This window comes from Vipera ursinii, assembly GCF_947247035.1.
Source record: "Vipera ursinii genome assembly, chromosome: 1".
Classification (NCBI taxonomy): Eukaryota; Metazoa; Chordata; class Lepidosauria; order Squamata; family Viperidae; genus Vipera; species Vipera ursinii.
This window is the reverse complement of record NC_139512.1, coordinates 290,544,640-290,565,459: the sequence shown is the minus strand read 5'-3', so window position 1 is coordinate 290,565,459 and position 20,820 is coordinate 290,544,640. Positions and strand designations below refer to the sequence as shown.

Here is a 20,820-nt window from a genome sequence, read left to right as displayed (position 1 = left end):
ACATTTGCTAACTACAGTCTGTGCTTTTGAGAAAGTAAAGGCTGAACTAGGTGAAGGTAAAAGTGCATAATGGATGGGATGTCTAAATTTTCCTGGCTCTGGGAGAAAATTCTTTTTCTCCTTAATTCTAATTGGGGGGATTTATTTGTGTGTTTGGGAGAAAACCAATGTTGCTATTTCCAGAAAGCATCAGAGTGAGTCTTGGGACCAAAAAATGAGTGGCTTGGGGAGATGTCCAGTTCTCAGATTCTTAGGTTTCTTTAGCTCTGATTTAAATTAAAGAAAATGCTGGTAATTGTTTGAGTCATTTCGATGTCTAAAACCTATTGTAATGCTTCCTACTTCTTTGGCTCTTCTGTTAGTTTCCATAAAACTTTAGCAATTAAAATAAAAATAATTAAATTTGGATTGTTTCAGGACAGATGCAAATAAGGCAGATATTAACTAAAACAAAAAGGTAATTGGGTTTTGCTATTGCGTATAATCCAAACTCTTACATTTAGTTCCAGTGTTCCATTACTCCTTATTTTGAATTACAGTTGCTATTTTAATACTTACTTTCATGTTTGAACAGAACGCTTTACAGCTCTGAAATATCATTTTTGACACCTTCATAATTTGATTGTTAATGTGTTCATTTTTAATAAAATATTTTTAACTTGCTATTCCTTATTAATGAAACACTTCATCATTTTCTTTTGTGACTACTAGCACACAAAGTAGGGAAAAGGATAAGGCAAAGTCCTAATGTAATTATAAGCGCTAGGCCCCCTCAAATATTAATCTACAAGACAAGAATTGATAAAAGGAAAAAAAATATACACGGACAATCCATGCATTACTTTTCACTTTAGAGAGCATTCTTAAATGAGAGTGAATTCAGTTGATATTGACTAGGGACAGGGGAGAGGTTGAAAAAAAAGATGGCACCCATGATGGAATGATTGAATCTTCACTCCTTTTGCATTCTTTTCATGCAAAACAAGGGGGAACTTTGGTCATGTGATAGACACAATCTCGATCTTTTCGCCCCACCCCTGCCCTCTTGGAACTTCCTGTTGGGAGCAGGGATTGTATATCCCGTTCCTCAATGTGAGCCATTGGTGAGGGTGATGAATGGCTTTCACCAGCTACCTGCTTGTAAAAGAGGTGTGTTTTTAAAAATTAAAAGGCTAAAATAAAAGGCAATACTTTTAGTGGCCATGATTGAGATTAAAATGATAGCAATCTTCAAGTATCTGAAAAGATGCCACTTAGAAAAAAAAATCCAGACATTTTTTTTCTTGTTCCAGATGGGAAGTCAGAGAATAAAGGATTTAAGTTACAAGAAGGCAGATTTCAAGTGAATGATAGATCGGTTGAACACTGGAAACATTTATCAAGAGAAGTAGGGGACTCTTCTTGAACTTTGAATCCTGCCACGGGTTAGGGTTACAATTAGGATTGAACTGTTCCAATTAAGAGTGCTTACTGATCTTAAAACAAATCGATCTTGTAAGTATACAAGAACCCAGGGAAAAATAGATTTTAAAATCTCTTTCTGGCCACTGATATTTAGCAGAACATTTGTATCAAAAAGGAGTGGTTTTTTAAAATCCTTTTGACTCAATGTTGACTCCTAGCAATTGCCTGGCCAGGTCCCTTCCCAAGTGGGTGACAGCCCCAAAGGTCAGCCAGCTGGCTTCATTTCTTGACAGGACCAGAATTTACTCTCTCCCAGTTCCTACCTAGTCTAATGCTTTAATCACTTCGCTGAACTGGCTATCTCAAAAACTATAGGGATTTATATTAATACCTGGAATTTTTATGCAATAACCTTAATAGTTTTAGACTGCCTACCCACCTTAGGAATATATGCATTGTATTATTTGCTATCAGAGTGGAATTAGGTAGTATTTCTTTTTGGGGTTTATTTAAAAATTAAACAAGTTTAAAAGCAAGAGACGCCGCCATAGGCTGAAATTGTTAAGGCCAAATAAATGTTACCCACATTAATTTCAGGCGTACAGAAGTCTAATACATAAACATGTATTACTGTTCTGTATTTCTGAAATCAATGTGGGCAAATTATTTGGCCTTAACAATTTCAGCCTACGGCGTCGTCTCTTAATAATAAATAATAAACCTTTATTGTCAAAGTACAACATGTGTACATTGAGATTAGCTGAGCCTCCCCCTGTGCTCTCTCCCCCCAACACACAGTGACAACAAACCCTCCATCCTACCACACCATGTGAACCAACTACACCACACACCGGCCTCCCAAGTCAATTCTGCATAAGATTATGTCCCATTTAAAAGCCTAACAGCCCACGGATAAAAGCTATTTTTCAGCCTGTTGGTACGGCTGGCTATATTCCTATATCTCCTACCGCATGGTAGGAGAGTAAAGAGATACCGTCCAGGGTGTGAGTCATCCCTGAGAATCTTCCTCACTCTTCCAAGGCAACGAGCCCTGGCGAGGTCATCCAGTGGTGTCAGGGAACAGCCCACAATGTCTTGTGCTATGCTCACCACCCTCTGTAATACTTTCCTATCCGCGGCTGTCAGACCAGCATACCAAACCACAATACCATACGAGAGGACGCTCTCTATGGTAGACCGGTAAAAGAGGGTCATTAGCCGTTGTTCTACCCTGTTCTTCCGCAAGATCCTAAGATCGTCCTCCTGAAGAGTTTGACATCCGCAATCCTATACACTCCACATACCACTATTTAAGTGCTATTTATGACAACCCTTTTCTGCGTTTTAATAACGGGGCGAGTGAGGAAAAGCTGCGACTGCGAATTTCTAAACAGGCGCGGCACCGGGGAACGTAAGGAAGGCGGGCTCTTTCTGCTCGAAAGAGAGAGAGGGGATTCCGGTGGCAGGCAGAGCAGCGTCACGTGGAGATCGAGGCGGGAAGCGTGCCGGTCGGCAGGTCTTTCTTCCCTGCTCTGCGGAACGAGAATGGAAAAGTTTGCAAGCCCAGGCAAAGGCAACGGCTTGCGCCTCTTGAAGGCGGTGAAATCGGGCGAGTTGCTGTACCGCGCGGCGCCCTTCGCTTACATCGTCAGCAAGAAGCGCCTCGGAGGCGTGTGCGAACATTGTCTGCGCAGGTATTGGCTGAGCCTCCTTGCTGGCCCTGAGCGCGGCACTTTCCCCCTTCCGCTTCTGTTTGCTGGCAGGGAAAAAAGCAGGGAGGGTTCTCGTCCCTTTCCGAAGCTGAAGCTATTTGTGTCGCAGGACAGTTCTGAGCTATAACACTTTATATCAGGGGTCTTCAAGCTTGGCCCTTTTATGACTTGTGGACTTCAATTCCCAGAATTCCTCAGCCAGCATGGCTGGCTGAGGAATTCTGGGAGTTGAAGTCCACAAGTTACAAAAGGGCCAGGTTTAAAGATCCCTGCTTTATATAGCACGACTCAACGAGGGTGTGTGCCTTAGACAGGAACAGGATAATTCTGCATTGTGTTTGCGGGGGAGGGGTGGAGAGGGATCCTCATCGGTTGAGTTTCCTCTATCTTTAAATCTGGGAAGTGGCCTATGGCGGGATGCGGAAGAATTTGCAAGGCACGAGCTCCCTGGGATGGGTGTTCTTATCTTTTTGGGGAGATATTAAGGCAAATGGGGGTTCTCATTCATCCAGGTCCTGGTTGTCCCAAAGGGGGCTATTCAAAGGCATCTGGATTTCGTTGGGGTTTTTTTTTTCTTTGAAAATGTCTCGCTTCTCACCCAAGACACTAATTCAATTCTGCCACCACCATTCAGCCAGAACTGAAGAACCTTTTTGGATGAGGAGCGAAACGTTTTAAAAGAAAAAAACCCAAGAAAGTTCAGTTGCCTTTTGAATAACATTTTGGAGGCTTAAGCCAAATGGTTTCCTAACTATATCTTTCGATACTGGTAATCTATTACACAGAATCGCAAAGATGCAACCTAGTAACTGGAAAATATTGATGTAAGTCAGTGGTGGGATTCAAATACGTGAACAACTGGTTCTCTGTGTGGATGCTGCTTCCGGAAGTCCATTCTGGGCCTGGGCAACAAAAAATTAGCTACCGGGTCTGCCGAAGTGTGAACTGGCTCAATTCCACCACTGATGTAAGTCCCAAGTAATTATGTCCTGGACAAAGACAAGGAAGCTTATGCATCCAAAAAGCAGAGATTCATTCAGTAAATGTTTTCTTCCACTTTTCTTCCACTACTTTTTGTAGCAAAGCTAATGAATAACTTTATATACTGTACTGAACCGTAAAATGATTTAATTTTACATTAGTGTGTTGTGTGAATCCTATGAGTCATCATATAATGTATGTACAATTAGACCTCAGTTAACAACTATGTTCAATGACCATTTGAAGTTACAATGGCACTGAATGAATGGTAGGCCCAGTCCCCAAACTTATGGCCATTGCCCTCATGATTGTGTATTTAAAATTAAGGCAGCCTTTCTTGGGACGCTTCAAAGCTTCACAAGAAGGCTGCTCACAATTTTGACAAGGTGTTACCTTGAAAAAAAAACACGGCAAGGCCAGCAGCTGCCTCTAAAAGGGCTAGGCTGGCTGTGCTTCATCAGCATAGAGAAGGAGAAGACAGTGGAGATCATTTGGGAGTGGCAGGTGGCCAAATGGCCAGAGATGGAAGAGGAGGCAGGTGGATGAAGAGGGGGCAGTCCTGTATCCCTTACTGAAGCTCTGGACTGGGAAAGAGCAAGCTGGAAATGGCTTGGATTGGCGCATGTCCTCACCTAACAAGTGGGTGGGATTCAATTAATGCCAGCAACCAGGACTGCTGTTGCCAAGTGATGTGGTCAGGAGAAGTTGTGCTTCATGATTGCATTGTTTAGCAATGGAAATGCAAATACCAAGCACCAGCATTAACTAAAGCTACCTGTAAAGAACTTCTCGTCAGTGTTAATTTGAATGTCAAATATTTTAGCTATAATCTCATTAAAAATAAAAGCAAAATAAAATTTTCCTGTCTGTTGTTAGAATTATGATTCCTGGGTAGAGGAAGAATAGCTTTAGATCACTATGTTGAGTTCTTGTTTGACACATACCAGCTAATATGTTAATTAAGCAATATAAGGAAATTTATAATATGTATAGCTTACTCCAATCTTAAGATCTTATGTCAGAACAAATTTGTAAAAATCCTATTAAAACCACTAATGCAGCTTGGCGGCCTGGCTGGTGGGAGAAGAAAGGAACCGGACTGTGCAAGTAGCTAGCACTGTGCAAGTGCGTGTGCTAGCTGTGCAAGTAGCTAGCACACGCACATGCAACTTGACTGCATGCCCACCCGCCTCTCTCACGGCCCGGTTCCGAATAGACCACTGCCCATTAGTGAGCTGGAGCCTGGGACTGGGGACCCCAGGACTAATGCATCAGAGGTAGCATTCACTTAACTAAGGACCAGGCCCTCACTGGAACACTGCTGGTTTGGCCTGCTTTTGGAAAAAAACAAAACCCAACAGATTATATATTAAGGGACAGCCTTAGCTTGGATGAGCGCATCTTCCAGAAAATGACAGACTCAGTAGAAGGCCTTTTGCCTAATCTAAGCCTTATAAATCCCACAAAAAAGGAATTATCAACGGGTTTTCTTTAAATAACTAGACCAAATAGGCAGATTTGATTTTGGCAAGGTGTTACCTAATACCATAGAGCTACATTGTAAAAGTCTTTAAAGGGAGAAACCAGAACTTTGAATTTAGCCCAGAAGTTTATTGGGAAGAACTGCAGTCACTTCAGAAGAGGCTTTCTTCCTTGTTAGGAGTTAGCTGCTGCACTGTGTACCAGCAGTAGATTCCAGGTTACCTCCAAAGGATAATGTACAGAGTTGCAGTTTTGCAACCATGTCATGAGTTACCATTGCCAGAGAATTTTAATAATAAATCATAAATGGCACACCACCCGAAGCTGAACAAAGGAAATAGTGAAAAAATTCTCATCCCCCCCCCCCCCCCCCGTCCCTTGGCTAATCATTGATTTATGCTCCTTGGAGATTTAGTTTGGTATATGTGATACTTGAATATCCATATGGGAATCTAACCCTTACAGCTGAAGGAAGACATTGAGGTTAGAATATTAGTCATGGAAGATAACATTCCTGAGACGTAATAATTGTAAGGAATGGAGATGATGTAGGAAATATCAATTCTCAGAATAGAGAGAACTGTTACATCAGCACAGACCAGGTGTGTCCTAATGCCACTAAGAGAATAGCCAAGTATTTGCTAAGACGACAAGGTAGAGGGAAAAAACTAGAACTTAAACCCTGAAACCTGGCCTATACACTGAAGGCTCTGACTTGTGTGTCCTGCAGTAATTATATCTTCTGTGTATACTATATGTCTTCCAGAATTTCCAATTTTTTTTTCCGGTGCTAAGTTAGCTACCTCTTTTCTCCCATGTAAAAAAATGTTACAGATTTTTGCAGTCCAGTTGGAACAACCCAGTTAGAATAGCAATTTTATTTAAATGGAAAGAAACTTGCAGGATTATCTGCTTTCTTTTCCTTTCAATAAATCTCCACTGGATGGCAGTAGATGAATGCTGAAAGAGAAGTTTAGTATTATATAATTGCAGTATAATAGACATACACTGAGACCTAGTTTTTGGCCTTTATTGTGGTCATTTGTCCTTCTGTAGTTTTCCATAATCAAAATTAGTGTAGAATAAAATTGTAAGGCTATAATATGTTAGATATAAAGCTATCTCTGGAAAAGGATTACAAGTATATATAAGTAACTTATACAACTGAATAATTATAATGGGATCTGATAACCCCAATTTATTTATTTGTATTTTGGCTTTCGTCTAGGAACTGAAGAAAGTAGACATACAGTATTATGTTCCATGGATAGGAATCAATGGAAAGCCTTATCTTTTGTGCCTATGCTTCTAGTTTTCTAGAGTTCTTGGTGCTCTCTGAGCTTGGTGGCTTGTTTGCAGATATTTCATTACCCAGCTAGGTAACATCATCAGTGTGAATGTATTGACGTGCACTGATGATGTTACCTTGTTGGGTAATGAAATGCCTCCAAGCAAACAACCAAGCTCAGAGAACACCAAGAACTCCACAGTTGCTGAGCTGTAGATATTCTTTTTTGTAGGCAGGCTAATGTAAGTGAAGGGGCAGGAAGTGGAAAACAGGATGCCTTGGGGGGTTGGGGAGACCTTAGGAGGCCCAGGGCAGGTGGACCTGTTCTGCACTAGGCCTCCAAGGACCTCCCCCATCTCTGATGCACCCCTTGCTCCATTTAACAACTTGTGTTTGTTTAATGGCCACATCAGGGAGAGCATAGGGTAGGTAGGGTTCATGAAATGAACTGTCTTGCTTAATGGCCTCCACAACGTGACCATATGGCCAGGTTTCATTATGGTTGCATCTCGAGGAGTACCTATATAGGATACTCAAGATGGTGTACACAGGTATATGCAGTGTGGCCCCCAAGAGAGAATGACTGGCCCAAAGGCCCTCAGTGAGTTTCCATTACTGAGAATGGACTACAACCCGGGTTTTCCTGTTGTCACCCAGTACCTCACTAGTTATGTCACACTTGTGGGCAGATGTTTTCTATACCAGTTGCAATTTTGTAAATTGTCTTTATTGGTTGCTCCATCTGATATCAGTGATCTGTAGTGATCTGAAATATAATTTAAGAGACCATCGGAGTTTGGTGGCTTATAAATTCAAATAACTAAATGAACTATAGATATAGGAGGCAAGGTCTAGTTCATAACTATAAGCTAGCTCACAGGTCTGCAACCCGCGGCTCTGGAGCCGCATGCGGCTCTTTCAGCCATCTCCTGCGGCTCCCAGTCCTCTGCCATGTGCAGTCCCCCCCCAAAAAAGTGGAACTAAAAAATTTCAACCAATCAATTCAAATATGCAGGGTAGGTGCACATCTCGCCTTGGCTCCACGCTTCAGTGAAACCCTGTTCTGCGCATGTGCGCATGTGCGCGCATGCGCACACATTTTTTGCGGCTCTCAGTTTCTCCTTTTGTGAGGGAACCGGTTCCGACTGGCTCTTTCACTGTTTCAGGTTTAAATGCTAAAAGCAATTCTGGACATTTTCACTCTCTTGAGTTCAGGAAAAAATCCCAAATTCCCATTACAGATTCTTGTAACATCTTTTCCATGCTTTTTCATCTGTGTAAACTCTGCAATGTAGATACACTGCTTTATTTCAAGGCAACTTCCTTTCATTATCCCTTTAGTCCGAAGGAAATCATTTGTAAAATGTTGAGTTGATACTTAAAATCTTAAGTGGTGTGTTTCAGATTTCAAAGTGTATAAATGTACTGTATTTTATCTTTGTCCTCAAAATATATAGGTATAAAAGATCAGAATTGTTATTTCAATCCTCCAAGAGGATGACAGATGCACAGTGAGAAAATAATTGTACATAAAAGCCAGTTCAGGAACAGACAGTGTAGTCCCTACCAGGCTCCTTGTCCTGTTTACTTTTTTAAATATCCTATTGACATGAATAAATAAAAGCAAAGCATTCACCCACCTCTTCTATATTTCCTTCAAGAACAGTGTCTAATAGGCTTCGTGAAACATGAAAATGTTGGGTGATTGTAAGCCAGAGTTGATGTGGAAATGTATATATCGATAAAAAATAAGACTGCTGATTATCAAGAATTCTCTAACAAAGTGGCAGAGATTATTTTCCAGTAAGCAGATATTTTATGCTTGATAGTGCCTAACATTTTGTGAATAGGAGGCTCCATCATAATTGTCCTCAGCTGCTTCAACATTTCAGATAAGCCCACTGGATAAATTATTTTGTGCATCATGATTTTAGGTGTTACACTGTTCAAGAAAAGGATAAAGTGTTTGTTTTTAGTGGTGTATTTTTTCTGCAGAGAGGTAAGCGATTGTGAGTATTGTGAGTATTAAGAAGTAAGATAGGGTAATAGTGCTACTATTTTGGCAGAAAGTGATTTTAGAAAAAAAAACATTTATAGCCCCAAAGCAAGCATGCTGTTTTCTCAGTACTACAAACATTCAACATTTCTACTTATCAATATTAATATGTGACAAACTTAATCATACAAGGAAAAATAAAACCCATAAAAAAGAATAGCTATATGACAAGGGTTCATTCTCCTCATCTTTTAAAGGAAAAATGATTTACAACCATTTAATAACCAGTCAAAGTTACAATGCTGAGAAAAGTGAATTACAACTGGTCTTGCACTTACAACCATCATAGCATCGCTGTGATCACATGATCAAAATTTGGGGTGGGGGCTTGGCAACTGACATATTTATGATAGTTGCAGTAACCCAGTGTCATGTGTTCGCCATTTGCAACATTCCCAGGGGGCTTTTGTCAAGCAAAGTCAATGGGGGAAGCTGGATGTAAATGTTGTATGAGGGAGAAATTGACATTAAAATATGTGCAATAGTTATTGCAATATGTAGTTGCAAATTAGTTTCTGTTTATTGTCTTGAAAAGATAAAAGGGATAATTTATGTACATTCACTGGAAGTTTTACCTTAGGTTACATTACAATAAGCATACGTATATAAATTCATGCTGTTAGCGTCTCTCGAATAATTTTCTTATACAGCTTTAAATATTTATATATCTCTTTTATTATCACTTGGACTCAAACAGCTTTCATAAAACAGTCTTTCAATTTACATAATTTTACTTGAACAGAATTCCATATATTGTCTTCCATTCATATTATTTCTAGGGATTAAAAATGGTTAGAGAGAAAAATTGCAACGAGATCCTTTGTTTAAACAAAAATATTAGTAATTCCATTGGGAGAAGTTCCTTTGTTACCCATAAAATTATTTTTACTTCCTACTCAACAGCTGAAAGGTATTGTTATTAATATTATAACTATATAGTAATATTTTTAATCTTTCCAATAAACAGTTATATCAAAAATATAATTAACAAGGAAATATATAATAAAAATATATTTAAGCCCCACTAGTGAAGTATAGTATGGGCACACAAAATCAAAATCTGGTGATAAAATGTCTGGGGGAAAAAGGCAAATTTAGTATGGTGCTGAAAAGTTATTGGCATGCTTTCAGGTAGGTATGCTTACTGGATAGAGGTTTGATTAATGGGTCCCCCTAACTAATATTTTTTCATTATTGTCATTTTCTTAATTTTACTTGATGAAACAGCACTGTATGTAGACATTTCCACACGCATATCATCTAAACTCTTTTCCCTAGCTGAAGCAGAAATTTTCAACAATTTCCACACCTTTTGATTTATACATCATGTTAAGCCAATGCAAATGTTATGATTTGTTTAATAAGCAATTGGTTAGGCATACAGACTGTGTTAAACTGTAAGTTATAGTGTAAAAGTCACTCTGGACTGATTCAAACAGTGTGCTAAGCCAAAATTAAACAAGTCCTATAGTTTTGAACAATCTGTGAGCCGGGAGTTTAGCTTTTTTTCTTATATTAGACAAGAAGCTTGTATTATTTACATGATTAAAGGCTGGGAGAAAAGGAAGACACTAGTCACATATTAATATAGTCACTTCTGGCCTCAAGGATCTTTTTTGTGATTATCAGAATCATCTCTAACCATTAAAAAGTGATAGTTTCACATGGTTTTGAAGTGGATGAGCTCTAGTGTAAATCCTAAAATACATATTACAATTAAAAAACAAAGGATTCCTGAAACACACAGACACACAATTTATCATGTAATCTAAAGTCTCCTCCCTCAAAATCAAATATTAAGTGTGGCACCTACTTTTTTGTCACAAGGTTTCTACCCCTGCTTCAAAATATTCAGTTTTGGAGATGTGCAAAGGTTTTTCTGGGGGAAAAAATAAGTTCACTATAACTGGAATGGATTTTTATGTGTTTATAGTTGAAATATTTTTAAATAATAGGAAACCAGCAAATACATTTTAAAGTAAATAATAGATTTGATCAATGGCTCCTTCAAAATGTGAGTCTCTGAAATCTCTTACACTAATTGATCTGTACAGGCTTCACATGTTCTGATCCCAGAAACTAACTTTTGTTTCTGTTGTGCCCACTAGGTGGAGTTTAAAGCATTATATATTTTCCCCCCAGATATGTGCTACAGTGGGCCCAATCATCATAGTCTACTACTATTTTAGAAATATTTGTAGTTTTATATAATTAATATTCTACTTCAAAATCATTTAACTTTGAACTGAAGGCTGCAGTTAGCCTTTGAGTGGCATATCAGGAGTTATATTCTTAAAACTAAGTTGACCAGAAAAAAATGAACTTAAGATAAATTTATATTTGATAAAATTTAAATTTAATTTCAGCTAACATAAATATTTCTTATGTATTCAGTGCTTTTATATTTAAAAAACAGGTAAATGTTCCGACTCCTAAATCCTTTTTCTTAGGTGGATCATTAAGTATGAACCTCCTTAGTGAACCTGTGAAGTAATGCTAATTCCTTCACCAGAACCAGCATTAGGCCTTCATTTAAAAGGAAAAGGACACTTTTGAGGACCATAATGTTCACAATTTGGACAGAAAAGGCAGATGGTTTGAGAGAGGAGTGGAGGAATCCATTTATGCCAAAGTGGAAAATCCTTCCCTCAATAGAGGTGGAGGCCTCAGACACAACCTGTCCCATTTTTTAATGCTGCTCTTTCATTAGTTGGAGAAAGATTAAGACCGCTTCATAGGTTCATCAGGGAGGCTACACTGAACAATCTACCTAGGGGAAAGGATTTAGGAGCTGGAACATTTACCTCCCAACGACTCTCTGCCTACTCACCTAACGGAGCCTATACAGATTAGGTGAGAAAGGAAATCACACTGGAGGACACATATGGGATCCCTCTAACCAACTTGCTCAGCCTGAAGAAGCTACTTGGATAAGCAATGAAATGTTTCAAACTAAGAAGAAAAGAAGTCCAGTTGCCACGACTCAACTTCCAGATAATTTCCTACATTATTGCTATAATCCTAAATAATTCAAATGATAAATTTCCCCAAATAAACATTGCATTTCTTTCAGTGTCTTGCAAAAAGTCCAAAAGTGGTTTTCAAGTAGAATTGGTCGACGTCTGTTCTATAATAAAAGCTGTCAATTTCACCATCTCCACCAATTCCATCAGCTTCACCATCCATTCTTCCATTGTAGGTATTGGTAAGCTCTTACCCCTTTCCACATATGAAAGTCTTGCTGCTGTGATATAAAAACAAAATTCGTTAAGATGCTTCTATTTGTTTGTTCATTAAAACCAAAAGAAAAGTCTCTGATTTCAATTGTGTATTCACTTTTAAAATCTAGTAAAAATGAATGCTTGGCTCTGATATGCTTATGGTATGCAATTTATTTCAATTTCATAGTGTTTCAGTAGATATAGTAGCTTCTTATCCTGTGCTCTTATTCCCTCAGTAAGTCATTTTGTGTGAATCAGGGCTTCAGGGGTTACCCGTGTGGAACAACTTTCCTTCAGGCTAATTAATTTTTTCAGTTCCACTACTTTTTTGCCCTCCCTTCGTATATCAAGTTATAAGTTATAGCTGCCTGCACAAGCTCTTTATTACTTATGAAAATATGAGGGCTGATAGTTTATTTAGTATTTGTCATGCGACCTTGCATTCAGTTTTTAATTATAAAAATAACTGGAAGTGTGTTTTCACTGAAGAGTTGTCATTTACTTTTAAAATTTATAGCATAATTTTATATGATAAAAATATGAACATGAAATTCATACCAATTGTTAAATTAGAATTTTTCAGACACTTTTAAAACGTTGATCTCTTCCAAACATGATACGCTTAAGAAAATACCCACTTTATGTTCAAAGTAGAGAATTGGCTGCACTGGAAATGTTTTTGAATCCACTTTGCTATAAATTCTGTGATGCATGAAATAGCCTGTCAGTTGTCTACTGAGTTCAGATTTCAATAAACGAATATCTATTATAGCTATAAATTGTAATTAGTGTGTAATATAGTCTTTCAGAATATTTACTTCTATGATAGTACCTAACCTAATTTAATTCCTTGGGTAGTATATATTGTACTACATTTCTTCCCTTGAGGGTGGGGAGCGAGGGAAGAAGAAAATGTATTGTGCATTTTTCTCCTTCACTGTCATGGTCCTACTTAGTGTGGAAACTTACAGTCATTGGAATCAGATCAAACTAGGAACCAAGATCTGAATCCTGTGGCAGGCAAAGCTATTATAATGTAAACGGTATAAATCTGATACATCAATTTAATCCAAATCCTGCCATAAGGAAATTCAGAATGTGGAGTTAGATATTACTATAGTAATTAGCAAAAAAAAAAAAAACACAGCAAGAAAACACCCTAGGCCAGGGGTCGGCAACCTCGGCTCTTTTATGACTCGTGGACTTCAACTCCCAGAATTCCTGAGCCAGCTATGCTGGCTCAGGAATTCTGGGAGTTGAAGTCCACGAGTCATAAAAGAGCCGAGGTTGCCGACCCCTGCCCTAGGCCTAGGTTACTAGCCTGCTGTGTCGTAGACAGTTTAACACTGTAAAGAGGAAAACACATAGCAATTGCACGTTTTTGTATATCACAGCTGTACTATTTTTTGTACAATTTGAGCTCTCTGAGAATAGCAAAAATGGGGGTGGTGGTTAATCCCTAACTTAAATTTTAATGTAGGTATTGTCAAGAAAGACCACACTTTTTGGATTCTACTTTGATACTACATTATGAAGTCTATAAATACCTCAGGCAAAACTCTCATTTCTCAAATTATTCCTGGTCCTATAAATAAAAAAGATTAACATATTACACAGTAAAAGGCATATACAGAGTTATTTTGACAACTTACTGAACTATCTCCTTTAAGAGAAAAGCAGCTTTCTCTTTGCAATAGTGGTAAAGATCTGTAGCTCAGTGTAGAATGAGGGTGAAGGTTTGTTCTTTGAGCTTGTGGGTTGGTTTCCGAACATTTTGTTACCAGGCTAGGTAAGATCTTCAGCTGAGTTTAGGGGATGTCAGTGTCAGTGTTCTTCTATTTAACAAGACCCTCACTTGACACACTCACACCTGAAGCCCTCATAAACAGAAGAACACTGACATCTCCTAAACCCCACTGAAGATGTTACGTAGCCTGGTAACGTAACGTTTGGAAACCAACCCCCAAGCTCAGAGAACGTACCTTCACTCTCAGTTTTCTCTTTTTCCCTACCTTTAAAATTGGAGCAAAAGGCCAGTGCTGGATCTTTTTTCAGTTCAGATTGAAATCACGGGGCCTTTCATAATTAAACCATGAAGCACTAAGTGACTGTAAAATACAATCTTGATAACACAAATTGATTCAGAAAAAAGTCCCCTTTCTACTTCAATGTTTTTTAAATCAAAAACAAAATATTCCATAAGCACGTTCACCCACACAAAGCTTTTATTTCATTGCAGGTTAAATGTCAGGAGTGACATAACAAAAAGAAGGCATTGGACAGATCAGAGAACTAGCTAGTCCAAAATCCTTTTCCTTTAATGGTCAGCTAGATGGCCAAGTAGAAAAATGACACAAGTGCAATGACTCTTCTGCCTGAACTTCCCAGCAACTGGTTTTCACAGCCTTAATGATACTGGGAATAACTATAGCCATTCTGATTAATAGCCATTTGTAACTTAATCTCCCCAGATTTTATCTATTTTTTTAAAGCCATCCAAGTTGGCACACATGACAATATATTTTAGCTAATGCTACAGCTTGACATTGTGCTGTGTGAGGAACTTCCTTTTATCTATCACAAATCTCCCACTATTCGTTATTGCAAAAGAAGGGGAAAAACAACATTTTATATCTTTTCTTTATATGTATTTCATTATTTGTATACTTCTGTTCAATTCCCTTTTATTTTAAACTAACAGATAACCCAAATACAGAATTGTTTCTATACCTTTATCTCATAATTGCTCCAGGGCTCTGATCAATTTAGCTGACCACGGAGACATCCTCGGACAAGCGCTGGCTCTTCGGCTTTGAAACGGAGATGAGCACCGGCCCCTAGAGTTGGAAACGGCTAGCACGCATGTCCGGGGGAACCTTTATCTTTTTATTCTTTTTAGAAAATGTAGTGACAGATTTGGGGGAAAAAATACACCTAAGAATCCTGATATCATAAGCTTATGTAAAATAATTATCTTGGTAGTTTTAGTTTTAGTATCTTTTAAATAATAAAAATGGAATTTTTGCATCTTTCATGTCGGCATTTTCATTGAGCTATACTAATCATAGTAAAAAACCATACAATTTTATACCATGGATATTTAAATTATTTAATTGATTATCTTGTGGCTGTTTTGTAAATTTTCCAGATTTCACTGATTGCACCAAGGAGAAGTTACATTAAGAATTTATTTCAAATATTTTGTTCCTTTTTTGTTACTGCTTAAGGTACAACTAAAAGATATGTATTACAAAAAGTCTTATGTTAATTCCTAATTAGTTTTTCTGGATAGTTCCGTATCATTTTCATGGCACCAATACAGAAATGGTCTGCAATTGCTATTTTTTAGATTTCTCCCCACCCCACCCCCAAATTCACAGTTCTAGTCTACAGCACTGCTGTTTCATTTGTAATCTCAGATCTTGCTCAATATTTACAGATCACTCAAGGTCCACATCTAGTTAGGTGCGTGTATTATACAGTGGCCTAAAGAATTTGAAATGAGCTAATTCCAAACATTTTGGAATGCAAATTGGCCAATTCAATTCTGAATACCTGTTGCAAGATTGAAATGTTTCACAGTTGGATAATTTTACTCTGAATGGGCTCCATCTGGCTTTTCTATCATGTCATCAATAATATTAATATATAATTCTCTCCCATTTCCTTTTCTACTGACACAATAACATTAACTTTATTTCTGAATGAATTCAAACCTTTACTTTCTGGTCTTTGTGATAGAACAGCCATACAACAGAACTGTTGGTAGGAATCAGTCCTCTATCTCCACAGCAAATGAGGTGAAAGTCTCATTTAGTTATACTCTTGTGGGCCACCATAAAAATGAAGGATGGTTTTGAAAGAACTAGTTGATGAGTTCTGATGTAATGGATAAAAAAAGATTAGGTTTACAGAATAATCTTTATTTGTACCTGGAGTAACACCATGATAACATAATGCATAATATTTCAATCTTGATATCTTTATATAACAGTTATTAACTTTGTGGAATACATTTTATACCATAGACATGCCTCTGAACACTGCTTTTTATGGGCAAAACTTTTGGTTCATTTGGTTCAATTAGAATATGCATTAACTATATGATAATAATAATCTGATCATCTTACTAATGGGAGAAAATGTTTAATGAGACTTTGCCAGGCAATTTATGAGTGTGCTTTCAAGATCACTGAACATCAGATAATATTCTGTCTGAATGCTTTTCAATTTAATAGCGTAAAATTTATTTCTTTCTTGCTCCCAAACATATGTAAACTTGAAGGGTGAAGTAGGAAGTACAGTTTAAAAAAACTCTTGAAATCAAACTTTTACTGAACCTTTTACTGAAAACCTTTTACTTATCTATTGAAATACAGAAAAGAGCAAAACATTAAAACCTGTTCCGGTCTTCCACTGATAGACTAATGGTAGCAGATAAAATTCTTGGCCCAAAGTAATCCACGGATAACCATTGTTACAGCATTTTTCTTTATCTTTATAAAAAAAATTCCAAGGACTAGTCATCCTTATCACATTTAAATCCTGGAGGGTGAAGAACTTCAAGAACATTACTTACTTCATTAGAATTGCCTTAAGCCACAGGCAATTGGAAAAGCAAATGATTAAAGTGGTTAATGAAGAGTTAATTCCAATTGCCATTCATACTCACTAGTGGAGAGGAATTATATTCAAAAAGTATATATTTTAAAGAAGATGCACATGAACAGTAACAAACACTTACAGGGAGAGATAAAATAGGTTAGATTACCCACCATCTATCACAGCAGTGGGCAACAGGCAGCCTTACAGCATTCCATTTGCAGTGTCCAAGAATCTCGGGGTCATGTTGCTAAATTTATGCAACAACATCAACGAGATTTCTTGTTTTCCCTCCCTCAAAATTACTGGGAAGTTTCAGCCATCCGTTTTGGTGATGTCACTACTATTGCATGGCATCCTGCTGCTTTTATCCAGTTTATTGAAGGAAATAGTTTCAACCCATCTAACATGTAATTATTACACTAATCTCAATAGTCTTAATTTAAGATTATTAAAACAAAGAAGGGGAAAATAAGAGAAAGAAGGAAAGTAGGATAACATTGTTACTTGGACTGCTGGTTTAAATGGTGAAGTGGTCCATATGTTATACTTATGTATAAATATTACTGATCTATGGGCTAAATTACTTATCTTTACTTCATAATTCTAGATTTAAGTCCATTTTTTGTATTTACATATTGCCAATTCAGGTTTCATTTGGATCAGATCTTTGCCATGAGGATCAAGAAGTTTTGCTCTCATGCAAATCAGTCTTCTTTTTTGATTAGTATGTACATGGTGGAAAAAACATTAATTTAGGTATTTTCTATAGGCATAGTAGATATATTGCAGTAGTATATTATATTATTATAGATATAATAAATACAACAGTAGTATCATCTTTGGCAGGAAGTTGAGATCAGAAATTATAGCTGACCCTTCAAGGAGCACTTATTTTGTATTTTAAAAACACAATTTAAATGGTCAACTTCATAATTTTTATGTTAATTTACTTTATCGCTGATTTAATTAGAAATGTCTTCATGGCAGGTATATTACAAAATTAGCAAAATATACTACATACTGAGTTTTGAAGTAAAGAATTACTGGACATTGGAATAAATATTACTTATAAATCATTGTTTGTGGTTGTAGTATCAATGATAACAAACATTTATAATAGAATTTACATTGATAAAGACAATTTTAGTGAAGTAATCTAAGGACTGTCTTAACTGGCAGTTGTCACTTCTTTTGCACTCTATGGAATTAAAATCTCATCTAATGATTACTGATTACAGATTGAATTATCTGGTGTTTTTCTTGTATTTGTAACCACTTGGGCAAGGAGGGGCTTCCTGCCACTCCCGGGATCTGGCATTAGCAAGGGGGAGGGGAAGGGGCTTAGAGGCTCTTGGGGGTGGGAAGGGAGAGTCACGTTGGAGGGGGGACTGGACTAAGGTGGCTTGAAGTTTCTTTGCAAGAACGGGGGCACTCGATTGATTTATGTACTATTTTCCGGCGTATAAGACGACTGGGCATATAAGACGACCCCCCCAACTTTTGAGAAGATTTTCATGGGTTAAAAAGTCGTCTTATATGCCGGAAAATACGGTATGTGTGTGTGTGTGTGTGTGCATTTGCAATATATTTTTAATAATTTATATTTTAGTTTTGTTTCTTATAATTTTAATTTTTGCTATATTACCTATGTGGTAATATATTTTTGTTTTCTATCGGTTGAATGATTACATGCCATCAAATCATTTTTTACTCTAACCAACCACATAGCTTTTTGTTAATAACAATCTATCTATAACCTAGTCTTTCAGATCTTCCAACAGTGCTTCCATTGTCACTGTTATTGAGTCTATTTACTTTGCTGCTGTTCATCCTCTTCTCTTTCTTTCTCTTTCCCAGCATTAGAGCCTTCATCCAAGGATTTTGCAATGCATACATACCTAGTATTATGTGCTGGTTAATTTCCACATATTGTAATGTTGTTTTAAAAATTACTGATTTTTAGAGATTTTTAAATATGTGTGTATCAAAAAAAATCACAAGGACTGGATATGGAGAGTGGAACTACTATTAGCCGTCTCCTATACATACAGTAGGGACGCGGTGGCTCAGTGGGTTAGGACGCTGAGCTTGTCGATCAGAAGGTCGGCAGTTTGGCGGGTCGAATCCCGAGTGCCGCGTAGCAGAGTGAGCGCCTGTTACTCGTCCCAGCTTCTGCCAACCTAGCAGTTCAAAAGCACGTAAAAAATGCAAGTAGAAAAATAGGGACCACTCCGGTGGGAAGGTAACAGCGTTCCGTGCGCCTTTGGCGTCTAGTCATGCCGGCCACATGACCACGGAGACGTCCTCAGACAAGCGCTGGCTCTTCGGCTTTGAAACGGAGATGAGCACCGGCCCCTAGAGTCGGAAACGACTAGCACGCATGTGCGGGGGAACCTTTACCTTTTTATACATACAGTAGATAAAATCAAGTTGTATGCTAAGGGTGAATGAGAGACATCAACTCACTAATCCACCTTATACAGATCTACAGTGAGGATACTGGGATGTCATTTAGACTAGAGAAATGTGGACAGATGATGGTCAAGAGAGGGAAAGCAGTTAAGACTGATGGGGTGGAATTACCAGCTGTCTACATAGCAGATATACAGACCAGTTACAGGTACCTTGGTATTCCAGAGTCACATGGGAAGCACACTGTGGAGGCAAGGAAGTTAGCAACATCAATTATCACCAAAGGATCAGACAGGTCCTGAAGAATCAGTTCAATGGGAAGAACATGATCCATGCCATCAACATGTATGCCTTTCCAGTTATTAGATACTATGCCAGTATAGTGAGCTGGCCAAAGAAGGATATAGAAGCTGCTGATGTGAAGGCCTGGAAGCTCCTCATCTTGGTAGTTGACAAGGACCAAAAGACACCAATGGTGATTGATGTGCCAAGTGACAGCAACATGAGGCAGGATTATGAGAAGCTGGAGAAGTACCAGGATCTGAAGGAGGAACTAGAGAAGATGTACTGGAAAGTAAAGGCCAAAGCTGGGAGAGTGACTTCAACAGATCCTAAGAACAACATCAGAGCTCTTTGTCCAGAAAAGTACAGTACATGGTACACCTATTACCACCTACACAAGTGAGAAGGGATTAAATTAATTATAACAAAATATTTTTAAAATATATCTACAATAGATTATTTTATTGTATTTAACTTTGTTTATTATTATACAACTTTCTGATACTTGAGGGATGAAGGGAAAGTATGTAATTGTATAAAACACTGATAGCTTGAAGCATTATTTTTGACTCAAGATTGTGATTATTTTGCACTTGAGTCCTTACAGCATTTCACCTATCAAAGATAGATCTCCATTTCCAGAATAAGTTGGTTAGTACAGTTTCTAAGCTTAATTATGAGCAACAGTATGTGAAAATTGGTTTATTATAAAAGATTTGTGAGCTTTCCTAACAGTAGCTGAATGCATGCTGAGAAGCAATATGTGCCTGAAAATGACTTTCAAGGAAGGACATTTTGAGGGCAACATCTATCCGCAGTTTCTTATTGAATTGACATGAATATATGTTTTTAAAGTGCCAAATCAAATAAAGAATGATATGGTAACTGGCTTGCTAATATGTGTACTATTATACATACATATGGGCATATATTTTCAGAAATACACTTCACCCTACAGTATGTATTGAAAATTTTATTTGTTCGTCTGCTTTTTCAGGGTGATGAGAACAATCATTAATTTGTTGGCAGGATCCCTCTTCCTGCATTTGTTTTGTCTTTTCTTAGGCAGAACATTTGACTTTCAAATAATCATCTCAAGCATAGATTTTATTAGTCCTACTTTCCTGTCAATTTTTTGAAGTTCCCTTCTCTTTTTCATTTGATTGCTTCCCCTCTCTTTATTGTTCAGACAATTGCCAGTGATCTCTACTCAGTACATATTTGAACATAGCACCCGGTCTGTATCTTCTCTTCCTTTCCAGACAGTCCTGGCCCTAGCTTTCTTGGGAATTGGTTAGGCAACTCTTTTCTAATTCTCCTATGTTAATATGCATATATGATGTCCCAGTTGCACTCAGATAAAGAGCTAATGGAAAG

The 20,820-nt window shown here is 37.7% G+C and overlaps 1 protein-coding gene across 1 annotated transcript in view; it reads left to right on the top strand.

Moving 5' to 3' along the window:
• Positions 1-2,847: 2,847 nt before the first annotated feature.
• Positions 2,848-20,820, top strand: part of SMYD3 (SET and MYND domain containing 3) — a 336,887-nt gene continuing 318,914 nt past the window's right edge. Inside the window, exon 1 of the mRNA XM_083348811.1 lies at positions 2,848-3,098. Coding sequence (XP_083204937.1) covers positions 2,950-3,098 — 149 coding nt within the window. The 5' untranslated portion in view covers positions 2,848-2,949. The remainder of the gene's footprint in view (positions 3,099-20,820) is intronic.